The sequence below is a fragment of the Mauremys mutica genome, chromosome 12 (genome assembly GCF_020497125.1).
Source record: "Mauremys mutica isolate MM-2020 ecotype Southern chromosome 12, ASM2049712v1, whole genome shotgun sequence".
Classification (NCBI taxonomy): domain Eukaryota; kingdom Metazoa; phylum Chordata; order Testudines; family Geoemydidae; genus Mauremys; species Mauremys mutica.
Window position 1 is genome coordinate 55,824,676 of NC_059083.1, and position 22,823 is coordinate 55,847,498.

A 22,823-nucleotide genomic window follows, 5' to 3' on the forward strand; every position below is an offset into this window, starting at 1 on the left:
CTGCGGGAGCTCCACCCTAGCCACGGGACCAGCGGACCCTCCGCAGTCATGCCTGCGGGAGGTCTGCTGGTCCCGCGGCCCTCCCGCAGGCATGACTGCGGAAGGTCCGCCGGAGCCGCCTGCCGCCCTGCCGGCAAAATGCCGCCCCAAGCGCGCGCTTGGCGCGCTGGGCTCTGGAGCCGGCCCTGATCAGGACATTTTTTGAAGTAGTCTGTAGCTACCAGCAAATATTGATTGCCAGTCTCTGTCTCAGGCAAGGGCCCAAGAATATAAATGGCAGTGCACCACGAATGCCCGCACGAGATAGAAGCTCCCCCACTCTTGGCGGGACCCTTTGTTACAACAGAATCTTTATATTTTCTGCACCAATTTTCTACACCCCACCTTGATTTCACCCTATGGAATTTCTCTTAGCTTGGCTAAGGTTTTTGCATCCCCAAAATGTCAAGTAGTTTTACAGTCATGACAAACTCAGAACCTCCTTTTTCAGTGTATCTGGTACAACCAGCTGGTACCTGTACCCATCACCTGCTGGTTCCTCTCACCTCCTATACAATATTTCATCCTTAAAATTCCAAGATTTTCCACTATGTCCAGAAAACTTTTATTGCAAGGGGACACTATATTCCAGGGTGGCTGTGTTTGCCAATTGATTTTCCAGTCATGCACTATTCTCAGATTAGCATCCTTTCTTTGGGAAGTTTTTGTTTCCCCTGGCATTCATTCCTGCAGTCCTACAGCATCTGTTCTAGTGGATGAACCATGAATATTTTCACTTCTGCAAATTATGAGAAGAGAGGAGAAAGACATCTCTTCCTGAGCACATACACTCTGTTGGGCAACCAATTTCTTGCTCTTCTGATGATGGCAGTGCTTGCAATTAGCTCCCCCACAATGCGGTCTGGACAAAGCATCCATGCTTGTGCCCAAAACTCCATTCTGGTGCCCAGATCAGGATTATTCAAAAGGAAACTGAATTGTTTCTATTTTAAATGAATGTTGATGGTTACACCCACCAATTTCAATGCAGTTTAACCCAAACTATAACAGAAATATTCTCAAGAAAAATAGCAGGAATTAAACAGAGGGAAGATAAACGATTCTAGTGGGATGATGTGGTAATGTAATCATGAGTCATGCTCCTTGCCTGCTTCCAGAACAATGGGAATGGATGTGATCAAAGAAAAGCAATTCACTGGGACCCAAATCCACGTAAGGATTTAGGCATTGCCACAGTGAGCATTGCAACACAGGGAACTGCCTAAACTAACCAATGGGAGATACCAATAAGAAGGGTGTGTTCTGTCTCCTGCCCCTATCACTAAGTTTGGCATTTAAGTTCAGGCTGCAGGGAGCTGCCTATCTCTGCCTATTGATCCACAAATGGAAACCCAACTTCTGCAGTCAGGTGACTTAGGCCCCTAAGTCATTTCTTCTGAGAATGAGTTAGATGCCTGCCTCACTCCACACAAGGTGGTGAGGGGGGAAGGAGGTGATCTACCTTTATAACCTTTAGCTCAGTATTTAGGATATTCAGCTGGGATGCTGGATACCTCCAGTTCAGTTCCTACTCTGCCCTGATTAAGAGAAGGGATTATCATGGGTATCTGCCATCTGTCAGGTAAGTGCCCTAACCACTGAGCTGTAGTGTCATTCTTGCTCCTTCTCTAGACCAGTTAATAATTAATTACTCAATTAAAGTGGAACAACTTCAACACCAGAGGTGGAGAGAGACCCATATCAGAATACTTTAGAGCCCAGTGTTTAGGCCACTCCCCTGAGAGGTGGCAGATCCCTGTGCAAATCCCTTCTCATCAGGAACTCCTTCATCTATCTTCCTCCATTTCATGGATTGTACTGGGATTTAGGTAGGAGATAGGCGTCAGGATGCCTAGAGTGAGTTAGCTGTGCACATGCCCAGAGCCAGAAACATAGGTGCCTAGGGAACTTTTAAAGTGGAAATATAGCTGCTCAGTGAGTTTAGTCGCTTACAAGGTTAGGCAGAAGCCAAGTGGGAGGTTTGTGGATTGCAGTGGTGCCTAAAACTGGAAATTAGGTGCCTGAATTGAAGAAATTCTTACCTGAATCCAACTTGTGAACATGGAGAGCAATGAAGAAAATTATGTAACAAGGCAGAGGTGAACACAACATGACATGGGAGATGGAAAAAGACTTCATCTTCCTAGGAGCTTGGTTTAAATAACTGGAAAAAAGAACAAAACAAAACACAATGCTGTGATTTTTTACATAAGCGCAATATATTTTAGGGTGGTAGCAGTCATCCACTACCAGTCTGAACTTAAGGCCCTCTGCAAAATCCACACAAATTAATATTGGCCTCAATATAAAGCAAGGTAGAATTTTTCTACCAAACTCAAAGGAATTCAACAAGGGGCTCCTGAATTATGACACCCTAAAAATGGAATTGCTCACTGTCTCAGCTCCAGATCTAATTTACCAAACATTGAAGCTGATATAACTTTTCTCTGGATTGGTGCTAAGCGAGGGCACAATTATAGACTATCAGGGTTGGAAGGGACCTCAGGAGGTCATCTAATCCAACCCCCTGCTAAAAGCAGGACCAATCCCCAACTACATTGTCCCAGCTAGGGCTTTGTCAAGCCTGACCTTAAAAACCTCTAAGGAAGGAGATTCCACCACCTCCCTAGGTAACCCATTCCAGTGCTTCACCACCCTCCTATTGAAAAAGTTTTTCCTAATATCCAACCTAGACCTCCCCCACTGCAACTTGAGACCATTACTCCTTGTTCTGTCATCTGGTACCACTGAGCACAGTCTCAATCCAACCTCTTTGGAACCCCCTTTCAGGTAGTTGAAAGCAGCTATCAAATCCCCCCTCATTCTTCTCTTCCGCAGACTAAACAATCCCAGTTCCCTCAGCCTCTCCTCATAAGTCATGTACTCCAGCCCCCTAATCATTTTTGTTGCCCTCTACTGGACTCTTTCCAATTTTTCCACATCCTTCTTTTAGTATGGGGTCCAAAACTGGACACAGTACTCCAGATGACGCCTCACCAATGCCGAACAGAGGGGAATGATCAGTCCCTTGATCTGCTGGCAATGCTCCTACTTATACAGCCCAAAATGCCATTAGCCTTTTTGGCAACAAAGGCACACTGTTGACTCATATCCAGCTTCTCATCCACCGTAACCCCTAGGTTCTTTTCTGCAGAACTGCTGCCCGGCCACTTGGTCCCTAATCTGTAACAGTGAATGGGATTCTTCCATCCTAAGTGTAGGACTCTGCACTTGTCCTTGTTGAACCTCATCAGATTTCTTTTGGCCCAATCCTCTAATTTGTCTAGGTCCCTTGTATCCTATTCCTACCCGCCAGCATATCTACCACTACTCCTCGTTTAGCATCATCTGCAAACTTGCTGAGGGTGCAATCTACATCATCCTCCAGATTATTATTGAAGATATTGAACAAAACCAGCCCCAAGATCAACCCTTGAGGCACTCCACTTGATACTGGCTGCCAACTAGACATGGAGCCATTGATCACTACCTGTTGAGCCTGATGATCTAGACAGCTTTCTATCCACCTTATACTCCAATTTCAGGCTTAGAACGGAAATTCAGTGTCAGCCTACACTTATGGTGTGACAGCAGTCATGACATAATTAGGTTTAACTGGTTCCCTGGAAGGCATCTTAATAAAGCAGCTGTTCAGAGCAAGCAGAGTATGATTGAGTGTTATAAAAAAGCAGTCAGCAGCAAACCAGCTGAGCGTCGAGCAGCGGAGGCTAACAGAGGGAGTTCACCTGGGGAGAGCACACTGAGGCCTCATTTTGCAGGCTTCTCTGAATAGTTACTGCAACAGCTGAGGCGGCTCTTAGAATGAAGGTAATATGGATGGTGAGCGTTCAGCTGTTGTTACCTGCACAGGATGTGCCATGTTTGTCTTTCTTCCACAGGACAGAAGTGACTTTGTCTGTACAAAGTGCAAGCTGGTCTCCATATTGGAAGAGAAGGTTTGAGGTCTGGGAGAAACAAGTTTCAACCCTGCGTTGCATAAGAGAAAGTGAAGATTTCCTGGACAGATGTCAGAATATGCTTCTACGGGGACAACAATCTGAAGAATCAGAGCAGGCAGCGCAGCGGGGACAGAAGGACAGTGAAGAAATTTGGCAGCATGTGACCTCCAGAAGAAGAAAGAGGAGCATCCATGTACCAGCAATGCAGATACAGGTGGGCAACCACTTTCATGTTCTCTCCACAGCAGGGGCGGCTCTATAAATTAGGCCTCCCCAAGCAGCGCGGCGCGCTGCGCCGCCCTTCCCCGGTCCCGCGGCGGGTGCCGTGGTCCCGCGGCTCCGGTTGAGCTCCCGTGCCTGCGGGAGCTCAACTGGAGCCGCGGGACCACGGCACCCGCCGCAGGCATGACTGCGGCAGGTCCGCTCGTCCCGGGCTCCGGTGGACCTCCCGCAGGCATGCCTGCGGAAGGTCCAACGAAGCCAAATGCCGCCCCCCTGGGAAAGGGCCGCCCCACGCGCCTGCTTGGCGCGCTGGGGTCTAGAGCCGGCCCTGCTCCACAGGTACTAATGCGGAGAGTGGATTAGATGATATATCTGAGGGAAGGGAGCAGAAGGAGGCACCACTGATTGGAAGGCATGAGATGCACTGTCCTAGGGATGGGGGTTCCACAACCACCACTCCCAAGAGAAGGAGGTGGGTGGTGGTGGTTGGGGACTCCCTCCTCAGGGGGACTAAGTTATCAGGGCCGCCCAGAGGGGGGGGCAAAGGGGGCAATTTGCCCCGGGCCCCGGGCTCCACAGGGGCCCCCAAGAGAAGAGCGGAGGCTCCCGCCTCTGCCCCTCTCCTGGAGCCTCAGCGCATGAAGCGCCGAGTCTCCGGCCGAGCCCCTGAGCCCCGCCCCGATCCGAGCCGCGTGGTGAGGGGGCGGGGCTGGGAGCTCCAACGGGGCCTGAGCCCCGCCCCGCTCAGAGCGGCGTGGGGAGGGGGCGGGGCAGCTGCCTCCGCTCGGCGTGGAGCTCACAGCCCCGCCCCCTCACCACGCGGCTCTGAGCGGGACGGAGCTCAGGCCCCGCCGGAGACGCACTCGGGTAAGAGGCTGAGGCTGAGGCTGGGGCGGGGGGGGGGAGCGGGACCCGCCGCCACCGCCGCTGCCGCCGAAGCGCAGCCTGGTCTTCGGCGGCGGGGGGCCCCTTCTGTTCCGGGACCCGCCGCCGAAGTGCCCCGAAGGCCCGCGGCGGGGACCCCCCCCGCCACCGAATTACCACCGAAGACCGGGCTGCGCTTCGGCGGCGGGTCCCGCTTCGACGGTAATTTGGCGGCGGGTCCCGGAACGGAAGGGCCCCCCGCCGCCGAAGACCCCGGGCCCCCGGAATCCTCTGGGCGGCCCTATAAGTTATCCATCTGCCACCCTGACTGGGAAAACCGAGAAGTCTACTGCTTGCCAGGAGCTAGGATCCACGATGTGACGGAGAGACTGACGAGACTCATCAAGTCCTCAGATCACTGCCCCTTCCTGCTTCTCCATGTGGGCACCAATGATACTGCCAAGAATGACCTTGCAGACTGCAGACGACGTGGCTCTAGGGAGAAGGCTAAAGGAGTTTGAGGCGCAAGTGGTGTTCTCATCCATCCTTCCTGTGGAAGGAAAAGGCCTGTGTAGAGACCGTCTAATCGTGGAAGTCAACGAATGGCTACACAAGTGGTGTCAGAGAGAAAGCTTTGGATTCTTTGACCATGGGATGGTGTTCCAAGAAGGAGGAGTGCTAGGCAGAGTCGGGCTTCACCTAACGAAGAAAGGTAAGCAACAAAGAGTCCTGTGGCACCTTATAGACTAACAGATGTATTCGAGCATGAGCTTTTGTGGGTGAATACCCACTTCATCAGATGCATGACAGGAGGGGGAAGAGCATCTTCTCAAGCAGGCTGGCTAACCTATTGAGGAGGCTTTAAACTAGGTTAACTGGGGGAAGGAGACCAAAGCCCTGAGGTAAGTGGGGAAATGGGATACTGGGAGGAAGCACAAGCGGGAGAGTTCAAGAGGGGAGGATTCCTGTCTCAGACTGAGAAAGCGGAACGATCAGCGAATTATCTTAAGTACCTATACATCCGAAGCGTGGGGCAGGGGTCGCTTGCTGGTGGATTATCTGCTACTAGAAGTCTTTAAATCATGATTTGGAGCATTCAACAGCAGAGTCAAGGGAGAGAATTATTTCAGGAGTGGGTGGATCGGCTTATGTGGCCTGCATCTTGCAGGAGGTCAGACTAGATGATCATAATGGTCCCTTCTGATCTTGAATTCTATGATTCTATGACAAATGCAAGAAGCCTGGGAAACAAGCAGGGAGAACTGGAAGTCCTGGCTCAGTCAAGGAACTATGATGTGATTGGAATAACAGACACTTGGGGCATGGCTACGCTCGAAACTCCAAAGTGCTGCCGCGGGAGCGCTCCCGCGGCAGCGCTTTGAAGTGCGAGTGTGGTTGCGGCACCAGCGCTGGGAGAGAGCTCTCCCAGTGCTGCAGGTACTCCACCTCCCCATGGGGATTAGCTTACAGCTGGGGCACTGTTTACACTGGCGCTTTACAGTGCTGTAACTTGCTGCGCTCAGGGGGGTGTTTTTTCACACCCCTGAGCGAGAAAGTTGCAGTGCTGTAAAGCGCCAGTGTAGCCAAGCCCTGGGAGGGATAACTCACATGACTGGAATACTGTCATGGATGGATATAAACTGTTCATGAAGGACAGGCAGGGCAGAAAAGGTGAGGGAGTTGCATTGTATGTAAGAGAGCAGTATGACTGCTCAGAGCTCCGGTATGAAACTGTAGAAAAACCTGAGAGTCTCTGGATTAAGTTTAGAAGTGTGAGCAATAAGGGTGATGTCGTGGTGGGAGCCTGCTATAGACCACCAGACCAGGGAGATGAGGTGGACGAGGCTTTCTTCCGGCAACTAACAGAAGTTACTAGATCACAGGCCCTGGTTCTCATGGGGGACTTCAATCACCCCCAGTATCTGCTGAAAGAGCAATACAACAGTGAACAGACAATCCAGGAAGTTTTTGGAAAGTGTAGGGGACAATTTCCTGGTGCAAGTGCTGGAGGAACCAACTAGGGGCAGAGCTCTTCTTGACCTGCTGCTTACAAACTGGGAAGAATTAGTAAGGTAAGCAAAAGTGGATGGGAACCTGGAAGGCAGTGACCATGAGATGGTTGAGTTCAAGATCCTGACACAAGGAAGAAAAGAGCAGCAGAACACGGACTCTGGACTTCAGAAAAGCAGATTTTGACTTCCTCAGGGAACTGATGGGCAGGATCCCTTGGAAGAATAACATGAGGGGGAAAGAAGTCCAGGAGAGCTGTCCGTATTTTAAAAAAAATCCTTATTGAGGTTGCAGGAAAAAAACATCCCGATGTATAGAAAGAATAGTCAATATGACAGGTGACCAGCTTGGCTTAACAGTGAAATCCTTGATGATCTTAAACGCAAAAAAGAAGCTTACAAGAAGTGGAAGATTGGACAAATGACCAGGGAGGAGTATAAAAATATTGCTCAGGCATGCAAGAGTGAAATCAGGAAGGCCAAATCTCACTTGGAGTTGCAGCTAGCAAGGGATGTTACGAGTAACAAGAAGGGTTTCTTCCAGTATGTTAGCAACAAGAAGAAAGTGAAGGAAACTGAATGAGGGAGGCAACCTAGTGACAGAGGATGTGGAAAAAGCTAATGTACTCAATGTTTATTTTGCCTCTGTCTTTACGAACAAGGTCAGCTCCCAGACTACTGCACCAGGCAGCACAGCATGGGGAGAAGGTGACCAGCTCTCTGTGGAGAAATAAGTGGTTTGAGACTATTTAGAAAAGTTGGATGAGCACAAGTCCATGGGGCTGGATGCACTGCATCCGAGGGTGCTAAAGGAGTTGGCAAATGTGATTGAAGCGCCATTGGCCATTATCTTTTAAAACTCATGGCGATCGGGGGAGGTCCTGGATGACTGGAAAAAGGCTAATGTAGTGCCCATCTTTAAAAGGGGGAAGAAGGAAGATCCAGGGAACCAGAGGTGTCAGCCTCATGTCAGTGCCTGGAAAAATCATGGAGCAGGTCCTCAAGGAATCAATTCTGAAGCACTTAGAGAAGACGGAAGTGATCAGGAACAGTTAGCATGGATTCACCAAGGCCAAGTCATGCCTGACTAACTTAATTGCCTTCTATGATGAGATAACTGGCTCTGTGGATGAGGGGAAAGCAGTGGATGTGTTATTCCTTGACTTTAGCAAAGCTTTTGATACAGTCTCCCACAGTATTCTTGATAGCAATTTAAAGAAGTATGGGCTGGATGAACGGACTATAAGGTGGATAGAAAGCTGGCTAGATCGTTGGGCTCAAGTGGAGTGCCCCAAGGGCCAGTCCTGGGGCCGGTTTTGTTCAATATCTTCATTAAAGATCTGGAGGATGGTGTGGACTGCACCCTCAGCAAGTTTACAGATGACACTACTGGGAGGAGTGGTAGATACGCTGGAGGGTAGGGATAGGATACAAGGGACCTAGACAAATTAGCAGATTGGGCCAAAAGAAATCTGATGAGGTTCAACAAGGACAAGTGCAGAGTCCTGCACTTAGGACGGAAGAATCCCATGCACTGCTACAGACAGGGACTGAATGGCTAGGCAGCAGATCTGCAGAAAAGGACCTAGGGGTTACAGTGGACGAGAAGCTGGATATGAGTCAACAGTGTGTCCTTGTTGCCAAGAAGGCTAATGGCATTTTGGGCTGTATAAGTAGGAGCACTGCCAGCAGATCGAGGGACGTGATCATTCCCCTCTGTTCAGCATTGGTAAGGCGTCATCTGGAGTACTGTGTCCAGTTTTGGGCCCCACACTGCAAAAAGGATGTGGAAAAATTGGAAAGAGTCCAGTAGAGGGCAACAAAAATGATTAGGGGGCTGGAGTACATGACTTATGAGGAGAGGCTGAGGGAACTGGGATTAGTCTGCAGAAGAGAAGAATGAGGGTGGATTTGATAGCTGCTTTCAACTACCTGCAGGGCCGGCTCCAGGTACCAGACGAGAAAGCAGGTGCCTGGGGCCCCACATTGTAAGGGGCGGCATTCCGGCCAATCTTGGGGCGGCCAGCCCAGCCTTGCAGGGACACGGACCCTGGCCGGGGTTGGGGGGGAAGGAACTAGCGATCTCCGTCGCTCATTGTGCCGCCGGGCTCCCCGGAACGCACCACTCCCCGCTGCCTGCGCCTGCCTCCGCCTCCCGCGCCGCTCTGAGCCCAGCCTGGCCAAGCCGCCTTTAAAGGAGCAGCTGAGCCACCACCTCCTGCAGTTCCTGGGCACCGGAAGGAGGGAGAGCTCTGCGGCGGCCCGGGATGGTTCTGCGGAGGCCTGGCAGGCACCGGAGGGAGAGAGGGAGGGTTCTGCAGAGGCCCGGCGGGCAGCGGAGGGGCGGGCCCCACTGGTCCTGGCGCCGTTTGAACTGTGCCGAGCTTCGCTGCAATGTCGGCCCCACGTGGAGGTCGCAGACTCCAGCCAGCGCTGCTTGTGTCGGTCCCCTCGGAGCCTGCCCAGCTGCGAGAGGCACCCGAAGGCCAGAGTGGGGAGCCCCTCTCGTCCAGCTGCGAGCGGGCTGCAACGTCTGGCTGCCCATGGGTGGAGGGAGCGGGCGGGTGCTGCCCTTCACCCCTCTGCGAGCCGCCTTCACTGCCCTCCACGAGCTCCCTGCAGCTGCCAGGGGTTTTTTTGCTTCAGCAGTCTGGCCGCCTTTTTTTTTTTTTTTGCCTGGGGCGGCAAAAAAGCTAGAGCCGGCCCTGACTACCTGAAAGGGGGTTCCAAAGAGGATGGATTGAGACTGTGCTCAGTGGTAGTAGATGACAGAACAAGGAGTAATGGTCTCAAGTTGCAGTGGGGGAGGTTTAGGTTGGATATTAGGAAAAACTTTTTCACTAGGAGGGTGGTGAAGCACTGGAATGGGTTACCTAGGGAGGTGGTGGAATCTCCATCCTTAGAGATTTTTTAAGGTCAGGCTTGACAAAGCCCTGGCTGGGACGATTTAGTTGGGGATTGGTCCTGCTTTGAGCGGGGAGTTGGACTAGATGACCTCCTGAGGTCCTTTCCAACCCTGACATTCTATGATTCTATGATTGATGCATATTGTTGGATATATACAGTTTAATATTTATACACCTGGGGAGAGGAGGTGTTTCTCCTTTCTCTGTTACAACATTGGAATCCAATGAATGAATTGATGCTTTGAGGCACTTTTTGATTAATTCAGTGACTCTGGGACCCTTATATGAACTGGCATTTAATTAGATGAATTCAGGGATTCCACTATGGATTTTACAAGGCTTAATATTCTAGGTTACTTTCCTGGATGCCATCACATCAGCTGATTTGGTGCTCATTTTCCAGGCACTGCTTGCAGAGTATCTGGGGTGGGAAATGGGTCTATTAAGCCCTGACCGGAGGATAGGGTCCTGGAGAAAACCAGCTCCTCTTGTCCCCTGCACCTTAGTTTAGTAGATGTGAACCCTGGGCAAAGCTGTGACTGCTCATATGACATTCTGCTCAGGACACAAGAACTGTAAACCACTGTGTTACCCCTCTGCTTTAGCAAGAGTAATCTTTACTAGAGCTTAGACTGTGTATCAGCTTCCTACCACATCAGTCTGTTTGTCTCTCCAGCAAACTCCTTGACACTCTGCCAGTCCAAACCTTGCCTTGTAGGTAATGATCAGTGAAACCCAGTTCCCAAGTTCCCTAGAAACATCTCCCTGCAGTGTCCAGTCCCTCTCACAGGACTGTCACCGATATTATTAATTTTCCTGCCTCCAAAGAGACAGAGCACACATCAGCTTGTTAGATTAGCCAAGGACTCACATTTTACTTTAATATAACTACACTGAGATGGTTTATAGTAAAACTAAGAATAAGTTTATTAATAAAGAACAGAGATTTAAGTGATTCTAAGCAAGAGAAAAAGAGACAGGTATAGCTCAAACCAAGCAATGTTTTCTAGCGACTCACTGTATCAGCTCAGAAGGATGTTTGTGAGGTGCAGCAATTCCTGGTATTCACCAATTTCTATGGACAATCTATTAAAGGATTATCTAACCTGGTTGCACCCATAATGATGCTCCTGAAAAAGGGTCCTGGTTTGCCTAGTTGATGGAGACTCAGTCAGCTTTTGATTGACTGAAGAAGTGATTCACCTCAGTACCCTCCCCTGATTCACCCAGATCTCACTAAAGCATTTGCAACTGAGGTCAATGCCTTGAACTTTGCCATAGGCACAGTATTATCTCAACATGCAGGCATCTGCACCAACTCCACCACTGTGTGTTTTATTCCTGGAAGTTAACCCTGGTGATATTTCGGACAAGGAGCTACTGGTGATCAAGACAGATTTTGAGAAGTGGTCACCAGCCTATAAAGAGCCTGATTCCCAGTTCAAGTCCTGGCAGACCACAAGAATCTGTAGTACCTATAGACTGTAACCAAAACTGTGGGGAAAAAAAACCAACAAAAATTTGGCTTGTATAAGGCTTACTTGGCTTCTGAGTTACAAGTTGGCTTGTAGCTGCTGCTTTTTTTTTTTTTTAAATTGGCTTCCTGGCTGCCTCTGGTCCCAGCCAATCAGAAAACTCAACTAGTTATTGCCATTTGGCTCCAACTGCTGCGTTACCTCCCTGCATGCCTGCCTGTGTGTGGTGACATGCAGATGGGAGTGGGGGCAACATGAGTGATGTGCTCCTGGATTGCGTGGGCTGCAGAAGGGGCAAGGAGAGAGAGAATTCAGGGGTACACAGCAGACCCACAGTCCCAAAATGCAAGGGTTCATGCCGGGAGTCCAGTCACATTAGGGATTGTCTTATTTTGGCCTTGTTTTGAAATGGGATAAGCTTGGTTTTGGCTTGTTGTGAAAGCCAGGTGCTTTATTTACAGCATGAAAGTTGGTAACTCCAAAAAATAGGAAGGATGCCCTGTTCTGTAAAGATTAATATCTTAAAACTGGTGAAGAGTTCTTTGCCTCTGAGTTCAAGGCATCCAATTTTTTCAGTGGGACAATCAACAGCAGTTTCATGTCCTCCATCTGCTGTCTGATGACCCATTCACAACCCAGATCCACCAGCCCTGAATGATGCAGATCCCCGACTCCGAATTCTGACTACACTACAGAATGTCTCCTCTATTACAAGGGTTGTATTTATGTTCTGGAGGGATAATCTAGGATTTAGGAATTGAAACTATGGCATGATTTGCCACATATGAGCCATTTTGGCCAATTCAGATCCTGGACTGTAGTCTCAAGGAGCTGCTGGTGGAAACTTCTGAATTTACATCAAGGATTATATAAGGTCCTGTGACCACTGCACCCATATCAAGAACCCATCTAAACACCTAGACGTAGGTCTCCTCTGCCCACACCTCCAGAGCCTGGTCAATTATACTGATGGACTTCATGGTAGAACTGCCATGCTCCCAGGGACACTCAGAAATCTTGTCTGTTATTTACCTTCTAACAAAGATGGTGCTCTTCATCCCATGCCATACTGTTCCTACTGCAGGAGAGATGGTTCAAATCTTCCTGGAAAATGTCTTCCACTACCATTGGCTACAATGGACATTGTATCATACTAGGAATCCAGTTCATCTCCCAATTTTGGTGGGAAATTCTCAGTATCTTTAGCATTGAGTGCCTCACCTCATCTATCTCCCAACTACATGCTAATGAGCAAATAGAAAGAGTCAATGAAATCTTTGCTGCTTTTTGAGATACCACCAGGACAACTGGCTTCCCCTGCTGTGCTATGCGGAATTCATATACAACAATGCAATCCATGCCTCAACCCAACATAGCCCAGTCTTTGAAAGCTATGACTTTCATCCCCATTTCCACGCTGATTTACCTGTTATTTCCCCAGTACTGGCAACCACAGATTTAGCATCCCATTTACACTGGGTATACCAGGAGCTCAAGGAATGCTTGCAGTCTGCCAAAGAAACCTATCAACACCATTCAGACCAAGATGATCAGGTTGCCCTAATCTGGTAGTAAGGACCCAAAACCTTAAATTGAGTCACCTATTTGCCAAACTAGACTACCAATAACTGGGTCCCTTCAAGATTACAGAACAGGTAAATCCAGTGGCCTTTAAATTACAGCTGTCTGAATCCTCAAAGATCTTCTTCATCTTTCATACCACACTTTTAAAGCCCTATATTGAGAATCCACATCCAAACTGCTGCATCCCAACACCACCATCCATACAAATCTGTGAACAGGAGAATTACTTGGTCCACTGAATCCTTGACTTTTGAAGAGTTAGGGGGAAGGGTCCAGTACCTGGTGGACTGGGAAGGCTATGGTCTGGACAAATGGTCTTAGAAACTGGTAGAGAACATCCATTTCTTGAACCTATTGCAAGAGTTCCATCAGAAATACCCCAAGAAACTAGGCCCCAAGGCCCTTGGAGCTACCCTTGATGAGGGGGCAGGGGGCGGTGGTAGTGTCAAGAATCAGGGCCTGAAGCATAGCCAGTCTGGAAGTCTTCAGGCAACCTAATGAGCACAGCTGGCCTGTAACAGGCTGCCTAATTGGCTACACCAACTGATTGGTTGGAAAAGCTGTTTAGCCCAGCAGAAGCAGTTCACTGGCTGCTTGAAGCATTGCCCATGGTTGTGATAGCTCCTGCACACACTTGTTCCCACCTTTCTCCTGCCTTAGTCCCCTCTTTGTTCCTGCTCCTGCCTCGACTTACTCTATGTGATTTGATCTTGACCCTTAGCTCTAATGCCTGACTTCTAACTCAGGATCTGACCCTGGGCTCTGATTCCTGGTGACCAGCTCTGGCTCTTACTACTAAGGCTAACTCCGCTTCTAACCACTAGGTTAAATGGCTCACATCCCAGTCACTGACAGTGGGGTAAAATGGCAGCTCCTTTAACCTGAGATTAGTGGTGGGTAGGGGAAGTATCCTCTGAACACTCAGGGGAAGGCAGCATTGCCAGCTCTTACAGATCATGGGATTGTAGTGTCTGCAGGAGGAGCTGTCATAGTGATTCAAGAAGCTCCTCCAGTGCAGCAATTTTCAGAGCAGGCATGCGGACAAAGCATTGTGTGTGAATCTCGAGGCTGAGGACAGAAACCTCCCCTGCCACTGATCCCTGCCTTCATGTACGGCCCCAGAGAAGACAGAGGGTCCCAGGGCAGCAAGAGGCAGCGGAGGACAAAGTTTGGCAAGTGGTGCTGCTGAGGCTTGGGCAAAGGAGAAGCCCCCAGGAAGCAGGGACATGGGCAGTCAGGGAAATGGTGCTGCTGGGTGTCAGACAGAGAAGTCCTGGGGCATGGGAGGCAGAGAACTGTTGCTGTGGATCAAGACAGTAACAGAATATGATGGTAGTTCCCCTGTTTTAGGGGTGACGAGAGGATAAGTGACATCTTGGAGGCTTGCATTTTTGTGGACTTTAAAGGTTAACTTTTCAATCCGTAGTTACCACACACATGGGAATAGAGGGCACCTAAAAAGTCCAAGGACAAGACTATGGTGAAAACATACTTTAGCAATGAGCACATTCTCAGTGCAGTGGTATACAGAGATTGGTGAAATGTCCCATGGTAATAAGTTTCATATTCAGATGTCAGGTTCTCAAGTTGTTGAACATTTGTCTGCCACAAATTGAAAACTGTTACATGCTTTCAACATGAATGAAACATTTTCATTAAAGATTCAAAATTTTATGAAGATATAGACAAATGTCCTAAGTATTTTGATTGGGAGGGAGGTGAATGTGTTTGAGTTAGGTCATGAGTCAAAGTGTATACATTGCAGTTAGACAATGTGCATGGTTTGCATTCATATTCTGTTTATTGCATAATATTTTCTTCCAGGAATCAATGTCTCTTTTGTTGACCATTGACCTGATCTTGGAGGGTTTATAGTTTTGGGTACCATATAATTCCTTTGTCAAGCATGTTTAATAGAGGTTATGAAAGCTGTAACAGCAAGTAAGAGATCAAATAACAGGGTTACTAGGCTTCCTATGATTAAGAGCTTGTGGTATTACTATCAAGCTTTGGGGGAGTAGTTATGCTAAAGGGTGGGATTTAGCTAAAGAGATAACCCTGGGTCATAAATTCTGCACTCTCAATCTCAAAAGACAAACAAGAGACCACAAAGGATACAGCACACGGCAGAATTCTTCAATGAGGTTGCTATCCAGTATCTAGACACTTAAACCATATTTAATATAGAAATTATTATTCAATGACTGATGTCAGTCACGAATATTAAGAGTTGATGCTTAATTATGGACACCCCAAAAGCCATATATGGACAGGAAAGAGTATTGACTTTATTATAATCAAGGTTAAGGATCAAATAAGGGTGTATATATCCTTACTGCTACCATAAAAAAGGTTAAAAAAAACCCCACCACACTCAGTTCTTGTTTCTTTGGTTCATCCGATTCCTCACATAGTGTAAACTGAACCAGGACTTCCCGTTGGATGGACTTAACTTACTTTCCCTTCCAGTCTCAATGTTCAATGCTCCCCATAAAGTTGTGAGTATGCATAATGCAAGATTGTAAGTATGAACAACACAGGAAACCACTTTCTGGTACTTATTTTATTCTCACATTCATGTATATTGATTTTTCTAGAATATCAGTTATGGTTGTCTGTATTAAATAAAGTTAATCTGTGGCAAGTGCATGTTGCACACTCCAATAAATAAACTTATAATTGTAATACTGGATCAGTCTATACTTTCACATTACTTTACAAATTATCTGTATGCAATAGTATACTTTCTGCTAGTATAACATTCTTGTCAGTTTCACAGCTGCTATTGTCTCCGGTTCCTGCAGTCAGCCAGGCTCCTAGAGCCTTTCTGTCCCTCCCTGTTTCCCCTCTTGAATTCCCCAGTTTGTCCCCTGGATCAGATCCTGAAAAGAGCCAGTAGCAACTCATTGCTGTCGGCTCAGTTCAGACCCCTCCCTCCGGCCATTCACCAGGGAGCAGACTCCCCAGGGCTGCCAGATCTCAGGATTCCGGAGGCTGTTTGTGAAGACAGCACCTTCCTGACTAGCAGCAGGTTTGGATAATTTTTAGTGGTGCTCAGAGCAGGTCCAAGTCCCACCCCCCACCCTCAAGGCTCTGAGAGGGAGTTTGGGTGCTGGGTGCAGGCTCTGGGCTGGGCCAGGGGATTGGGGTGCAGAAAGGGATTCAGGCTCTGGGAGGGAGTTTGGGTGCGGGAGGGGTGAGGGGTCAGGCTCTGGGAAGGAATTTGGTTACTGGCTCTGGGAGGGGGTTGGGGTGCAGGAGGGGATCCGGGGGTTGGCACTTACCTCCAGCAGCGCAGGCTCCCAAAAGCAACCCACACAGCCTCTGGCAGTAGCACCATCCCCCTCCCACAGGGCCCGCGGCAGAGACTTGCTGGCCGCTCGGGAAGCAGCACGGAGCGGAGTGGGTGGGCAGGAAACTGTTTTAGTCCCGTTGTGGTTCTAAGGCTGGCGGCGGTGGCTGGGGGTGGGCCCTTTTCAATCGCTCGGGGGCAGCAGGCGGCCGGGAGACGATCCGGAGGAGGCACACAGGGTGGCAGGTGGGACCGGGGGAGAGACCCGGGGCCATAGAACTCACCGCCCCCTACTTTCCCCGCACTCACCTACCTGGAGTGACTGGCTCAAGAGCTGAGGTCGGAGGAGACCGGGGCTGCCCCACAGGGCTAGTCCCAGCCTTTGGAGAAATCCCATCCCTTGGGCGCTGGAATGAACCCTAGGAGTTTAATGAACACGTTTAATACAAAGTCTGTGGCGGGCTCAGGGTGGGGCTGCAGGAAGCTGCTGGTGCAACAGCGCTGAGAGGAGGAGCCTGCACTCCCAGAGCACGGAGCGGAAGCGGGGGCTGGGCGATGGCCATGGGATTTCTGGGCGCTTAGTCAAGCTGGGTTCTGATAAATCGTGCGTTTCCTTCACAGTTCACACCGACCCCAGCTCCTTCCACAACAGGAAACGCAGGGGGAGCAAAAAGCCCAAATGGTGCCTGTGCAGACGCTTCAAGCCAGAGACACTCCCCTGCAAGCCCCCCCCCCCCCCCCGCAACCTTCTGCCCAGAAGTCCTTAGTTGCAACAACAGCCCCCTGACACCAATGTGACAATTCACATGCAGGATCAGGCCAGTGATGAGCTCCCAAAATCCTAAGAACCGGTTCCCTACTGGGTCCTCAGCGGCACTTCGGCAGCAGCGATGGGGTCTTCACTCGCTCCGGGTTTTCAGCTGCATTTCGGCTGTGGGTCCTTCACAGCGAGTGAAGGACCCGCCGCCAAAGTGCCGCCGAAGACCCAGTAGGGAACCGCACTGTGAGTACAAGCCCCACGTGCTTGTCTCCCCACACACACCCATCCGATCCCAACCCATGTCCTGCTCCTGACTGCCCCCCTCAGAACCCACAACCCATCAACCCCCCTGCTCCTCCTCCCAAGACCCTCTACCCTAACTGCCCCACAGGACCCCACCCTCTAACCAACTCGCCCTGCTCCGACCCCATCTACCACCACCCCGACAGACCCCCGGAACTCCCACACCTACCCAACCCCTCCATTCCCTGTCCCCTGACCGCCCTCCCAGAACCTCCACCCCATCCAACCCACCCCCTCACTCCCTGTTCCTGGAACTCCCTGCCCTTAAGCCCAGCCCGGCCCCTGCCCCTTACCATGCCACTTATCCCCGCCTCCACCCTCTCCCGGAGCCTCAGCGCGCTGCGTCCAGGAATGGCCCTGGACAGCTCTGCAGCAGCATGGCTCCAGCGGGGCCTGAGCTCTCACCGGTCGGCCTGGAGCTTGCAGCCCCCCGTCCTTGCGGGAGGAGCTCAGGCCCTGCTGGAGAGGGGGGATGCGGGAGTAAGTGGCATGGTAGTGGGCTGAGGCGGGGTTGGATAAGGGGCAGGGAGTCCTGGGGAAGGGAGCTGGGGGGGGGGATTGGATGGGGCAGAGGTTCTGTGGAAGTGGTCAGGGGACGGGGGGGTTGAGTAAGGGGGAAGGCAGAGGCGGGAGGGAGCCTCATAGAGTTTCGTGGGGGCCCCTGTGGGGTCCGGGGCCTGGGGCAAGAGGCAAATTGTCCCATTTGTCCCCCACCCCCGGACGGCCCTGCCAACCCCTTCTCTCAGCCCCGGCCTGGCCCTCTTACCATGCTGCTCAAAGCGGCAGGAGCTGCAGAGCTGCTCTGGCACTGGCAACTTGGCATGCTGCGGCTCTGCGAGGGGAGGGGCCGGGGGAGCCTCTCCAGCTGGGAGCTCAGGCGGGCCGGACAGGATCTGGCCCACAGACCGGAGTTTGCCAACCCGCCCACCCCTTTAGCAACCGGTTCTACACTGCTTTCTAAATTTAACAACCGGTTCTTGCGAGCTGGCTCCAGCTCACCACTGGATCAGTCCCTTTCCACCTCACTCATTTATTATTGCTCCATATTTAATATGGGGTGGGAGGGACAGGGAATTCAGCAAGGCGGGTCTAAGCTCCGGGACTCCTGCACTGGAGTGCAGACAAGGAAGGAGCTGAAAGCCAGGCAGCTGAAGGGCCACCAATCCTGCCTGTGGAGGCGGATCTGGTAGGCGTGCTCAGAGGCTGCCAACTGAAACCGGTCCCATTCAGACTCTGGCTATAGAAGAAAGTGGTGATGCTCACCTAACTTTTACCCCAGTGGTTAGAGAACTCATCTGGGCTGTGGGAGACCCAGATTCAATTCCCCTCTCTACCTCATGTGGGGGAAGAAAGGAGCTGAATAGGGGTCTCCCCCACTTCTCAGGTAAGTGCCATAACCAGCAGGCTACAAGGTATTTGGATTTGGGTCGCCATCAGTCTCAGTTATTTAAGCTGTTCTACTTTGGATAACTAAAGAGTCCTTGAAGCAGGGAGGTGCTGGGTTTCCCATCTTCTAGGACTGGACTCTACAGTTATTCTCAAACTCTCTGTCTTTGGCCTAATGACTCTTTAAGTGTTTATCCAACATGGAACGGCTTCACCAGGAGATTGAAGGAGACCCACCTCTGGACATCCCATCAGTCTGGTAGTTAAAACACTCCTGTTGAAACATTTTCCCCCCTCTCAGACAGAGGGAAGAACTGAACCCAGGTCTCTAACCACCAAGTTACAACTTATAGGGTGGGCACCACCTCCTTGCATGGGGTAAGGGAGGCCCCTTATTCTCACAGAAAACCACTTTGGCACCTAAGCTGCCTAACTCCAGGAGTATGGTTCCCAGTTGGGAATTGCAAGCAGAGAAAGACATGTCCCTGCAACCTGGACTGTGACAGGGCAGGAATTAGAATACAGGGGGTCCCTGGTATAAGTCTCCCCCTTATCCGTTGTTTCACATATCCATCACTCATCAATAGGGGTGTTCCAATTCACGTAGGTCCCAATCCACATAGCCATCATTTGCAGTATGTACTCCCTGGGAGGAGTGCCAGATGGGCAGAGCAGGGCAAACCCCGAGCGCAGGGCGGGGGCGGGGCAGAGCAGGTGGGGATGTGGGGGCACACATTTTTCTGGGACCCCCCATTTTTCTGGGAGCCCCTGGCCAGAGCGTCAGTGCCCCCGCCCTTTGCAAGACTGGCTGGAGTGGGGGAAAGGCAGCCAGATCGCTCCTAGTCCTCCACCCCCCATCATTGCCTGCCCACCCAGGGCCCAACCAAGTATCCGCTCTTGTACTAGCGGGTCCCTGGTAAATGGTGTTTCAGTATCCATTGCTCTTTTCAAGAACACAACCCTGATGTATACCGGGGACCAGATGTACACCCTGCTCATTTGCATCTCCCATTGGCTGGCTTAGATGGGAAGGCGCAACTTGTTGTAGATCCCATTCTTAGGTACATATCTCTCCCTGTTCATTATATAAGGAATCTAAACACCTAACTCAGGCCTTGTGGCTCCATTTGCTGCTCCAGAGATTTTCCTAGGTGCCTAAAAGTTAGGGGTTGCAACACTAAGCATTGCAACACTTAAGTCCCTTGGTGGGTCTGGGCCTAAGATCCTGTCTGCACAGGAACATTACACTGGTCTAAGCTAATGAGTGACTTTAAACAGATATAGTTACACTGGTATAACCACCTACGTTGACATTGTGATTCCAGTATAAGGGTATGTCTACACTACGGGACTATTCCGAATTTGCATAAACCGGTTTTGTAAAACAGATTTTATAAAATCGAGTGCGTGCGGCCACACTAAACACATTAAATCGGTGGTGTGCTTCCACGGTTCGAGGCTAGTGTCGATTTCTGGAGCGTTGCACTGTGGGTAGCTATTCTGTAGCTATCCCATAGTTCCCGCAGCCTCCCCCACCCCTTGGAACTTCCAGGTTGAGATCCCAGTGCCTGATGGGGCAAAAATCATTGTCGCGGGTGGTTCTGGGTAAATGTCGTCAGTCACTCCTTCCTCTGGGAAAGCAACGGCAGACAAGCATTTCGCGGCTTTTTTCCCTGGATTGCCCTGGCAGATGCCATAGCATGGCAATCATTGAGCCTGTTTTGCCTTTTGTGACTGTCACCGTATGTGTAATAGATGCCGCTCACAGAGGCGATTCAGCAGCGCTACACAGAAGCATGCTTTTGCTTTTGCATGATAGCAGAGATGGTTACTAGCCATACTGCACCATCTACCATACCATAAATTGGTAATAAGATGGTCATGGTTACCAGTCCTTTTGCACTGTGCCATTTGCTGCTGTCATAAGTGCCCCCGATCAGCCAGGGGCGCAAAAGCCAAAATTGGGAATGACTCCCTGAGTTAATCCCTCCTTTTTGGTATCTAAAAATAGAATCAGTCCTGCCTAGAATATGGGCAAGTGTACTAGAGAACCACTGTATCATAGAGCCAGAGAGCACAGCTGCTCTGTGTCAGATCCCACAGAAATTATGAGCTGTATGCTATTCACAGGGGGTGCTCCTGCAACAACCCCACCTGTTGATTCCGTTCTTCCCCCAGCCTTCCTGGGCTACCATAGCATTGCACCCCCACTTGTGTGATGAATTAATAAAGAATGCAGGAATAAGACACAGTGACTTGTTAGTGAGAAATGAGTGGAAGGCAGCTTCCAGCTGCTATGATAGTCCAGACAGGACAGTAAGGAGTGTGGAGAAGAGGAGCCCAGCATCCCTCTGCTAGTCCAGGGGCAATTGAATCTTTTCTTTACACATGAAGGGTGGGGGCTGATGGAGCTCAGCCCCCTGTTGCTATGATGAGGATGGTTACCAGCCATACTGCACCATCTACAAGGAAAAATTAGGGCCAGGCGCCCTTGATTGACCTCACTGATGCTAGTTGGCATGGTTACCAGCCCTTTTGCACTGCCCCATGTGCCAATAGACTGATGACGAGGACGGGTATCAGTCGTATTGCACCATCAGCCACCCATGGCGGGGGGGGGGGAGTGAGGATGTTAGTGTTGATGGCTGCAGCATCGCGTCTATCTGCAGCATTCAGTAAAGATAGGGTGACATGTAAAAGAGTCAAGAGAGGATTGTTTTCCCTTTCACTTCTGGGGGTGGGTGGGGGGGGTGCGTAAATTGCCGAGCTATGCCCTGACCCACCGCGGTCACGGTGTTTGACCCTAGAAGCATTTGGAGCTCAGCCAAGAATGCAAATACTTTTCGGAGACTGCAGGAACTGTGGGATAGCTTGAGTCCTCCAGTCCATGAGCGTCCATTTGATTCTTTGGCTTTCCGTTACGCTTGTCACGCAGCAGTGCGCTGAGCCCCTGCTATGGCGTCTGTCTGGAGATTTTAAAAAAATGATTTTGAATTTCGTCTTCTGTAACGGAGCGCTGATAGAACAGATTTGCCTGCCCTTACAGCGATCACGTCCGCATGGTCCATGCGGGAGCTCTTTCTTTATTTTGATTTTTAACTGCATCACCACACGTGCTGATCGGAGCTCCATGCTGGGCAAACAGGAAATATTCAAAAGTTCGCGGGGCTTTTCCTGTCTACCTGGCCACTGCATCCGATTTCAGATTGCTGTCCAGAGCGGTCAGTGGTGCACTGTGGGATACCGCCCGGAGGCCAATACCGTCGATCAGCAGCCACACTAACCCTAATCCGATATGGTAATACCGATATTAGCGCTACTCCTCTCGTTAGGGAGGAGTACAGAAACCGGTTTAAAGAGCCATTAAAATCGATATAAGGTGCCTCCTAGTGTGGACGGTTGTGGCGTTAAATCGGTTTTACGCTCCTAAAACCGATTTAAACGCCTAGTGTAGACCAGGCTTAAGAGTGGGATTTTTTATTCTGGAATAAGAGTTTCCACATGGGTAATTTACCAGTATAACTACACCTGTAGGTGATAACATTTTCCAGTGCAGACCAGCCCTGAGAGTACTGAAGAGAGAGGCAAAATAATGATTGAGAAAAGCACTCTTTATTGATGGATCAAAGGAAATGGAAGAAATGATGGTGGCAACCCAGTAAACCCTACAGCCTTGAAGTCATTTGATCACAAAGAATAAACTGGTTCTATAGCAAAAATAAAAAGAACTAGAATTGTAAAATAAAAATGGTAAATTACAAAATCATAATAAAAATGGGAAATGTTGTACTATAAAACACCAGGCAATGTGATTCCTTTTCCCCCCTGTGATTATTTGCTATAGTCAGGTTCCCAGAGTTGGGGAAAGGGTCTATGATGGGATTTCTACACAAGGCCTGAGTAGAGAGACAGGGCCAATGAACCCTGTGACAGGATGCACCTGCAGAAGAGTTGGGTTGATAATGAAGCTCAGTGGTGCAGGGACAGGCTGAGTTGCTATAAAACCAGGAGGTGTGAAAGCCAG

General features: G+C 50.1%; 1 protein-coding gene across 3 annotated transcripts in view; it reads right to left on the minus strand.

Annotated features, from left to right (window-relative positions):
* Positions 1–16,914, minus strand: part of LOC123345421 (butyrophilin subfamily 1 member A1-like) — a 43,008-nt gene extending 26,094 nt beyond the window's left edge. The window contains exons 1-2 of one of the 3 annotated variants that reach the window (XM_044982283.1): positions 16,660–16,914; positions 2,082–2,203 (exon numbers count right to left, since the gene is read on the minus strand). In XM_044982283.1, the coding sequence (XP_044838218.1) occupies positions 2,082–2,178 (97 nt within the window). In that variant the 5' untranslated portion in view covers positions 2,179–2,203; positions 16,660–16,914. The remainder of the gene's footprint in view (positions 1–2,081; positions 2,204–16,659) is intronic. The other 2 variants (XM_044982282.1, XM_044982284.1) reach the window with 2 other exon arrangements.
* Positions 16,915–22,823: the final 5,909 nt, after the last annotated feature.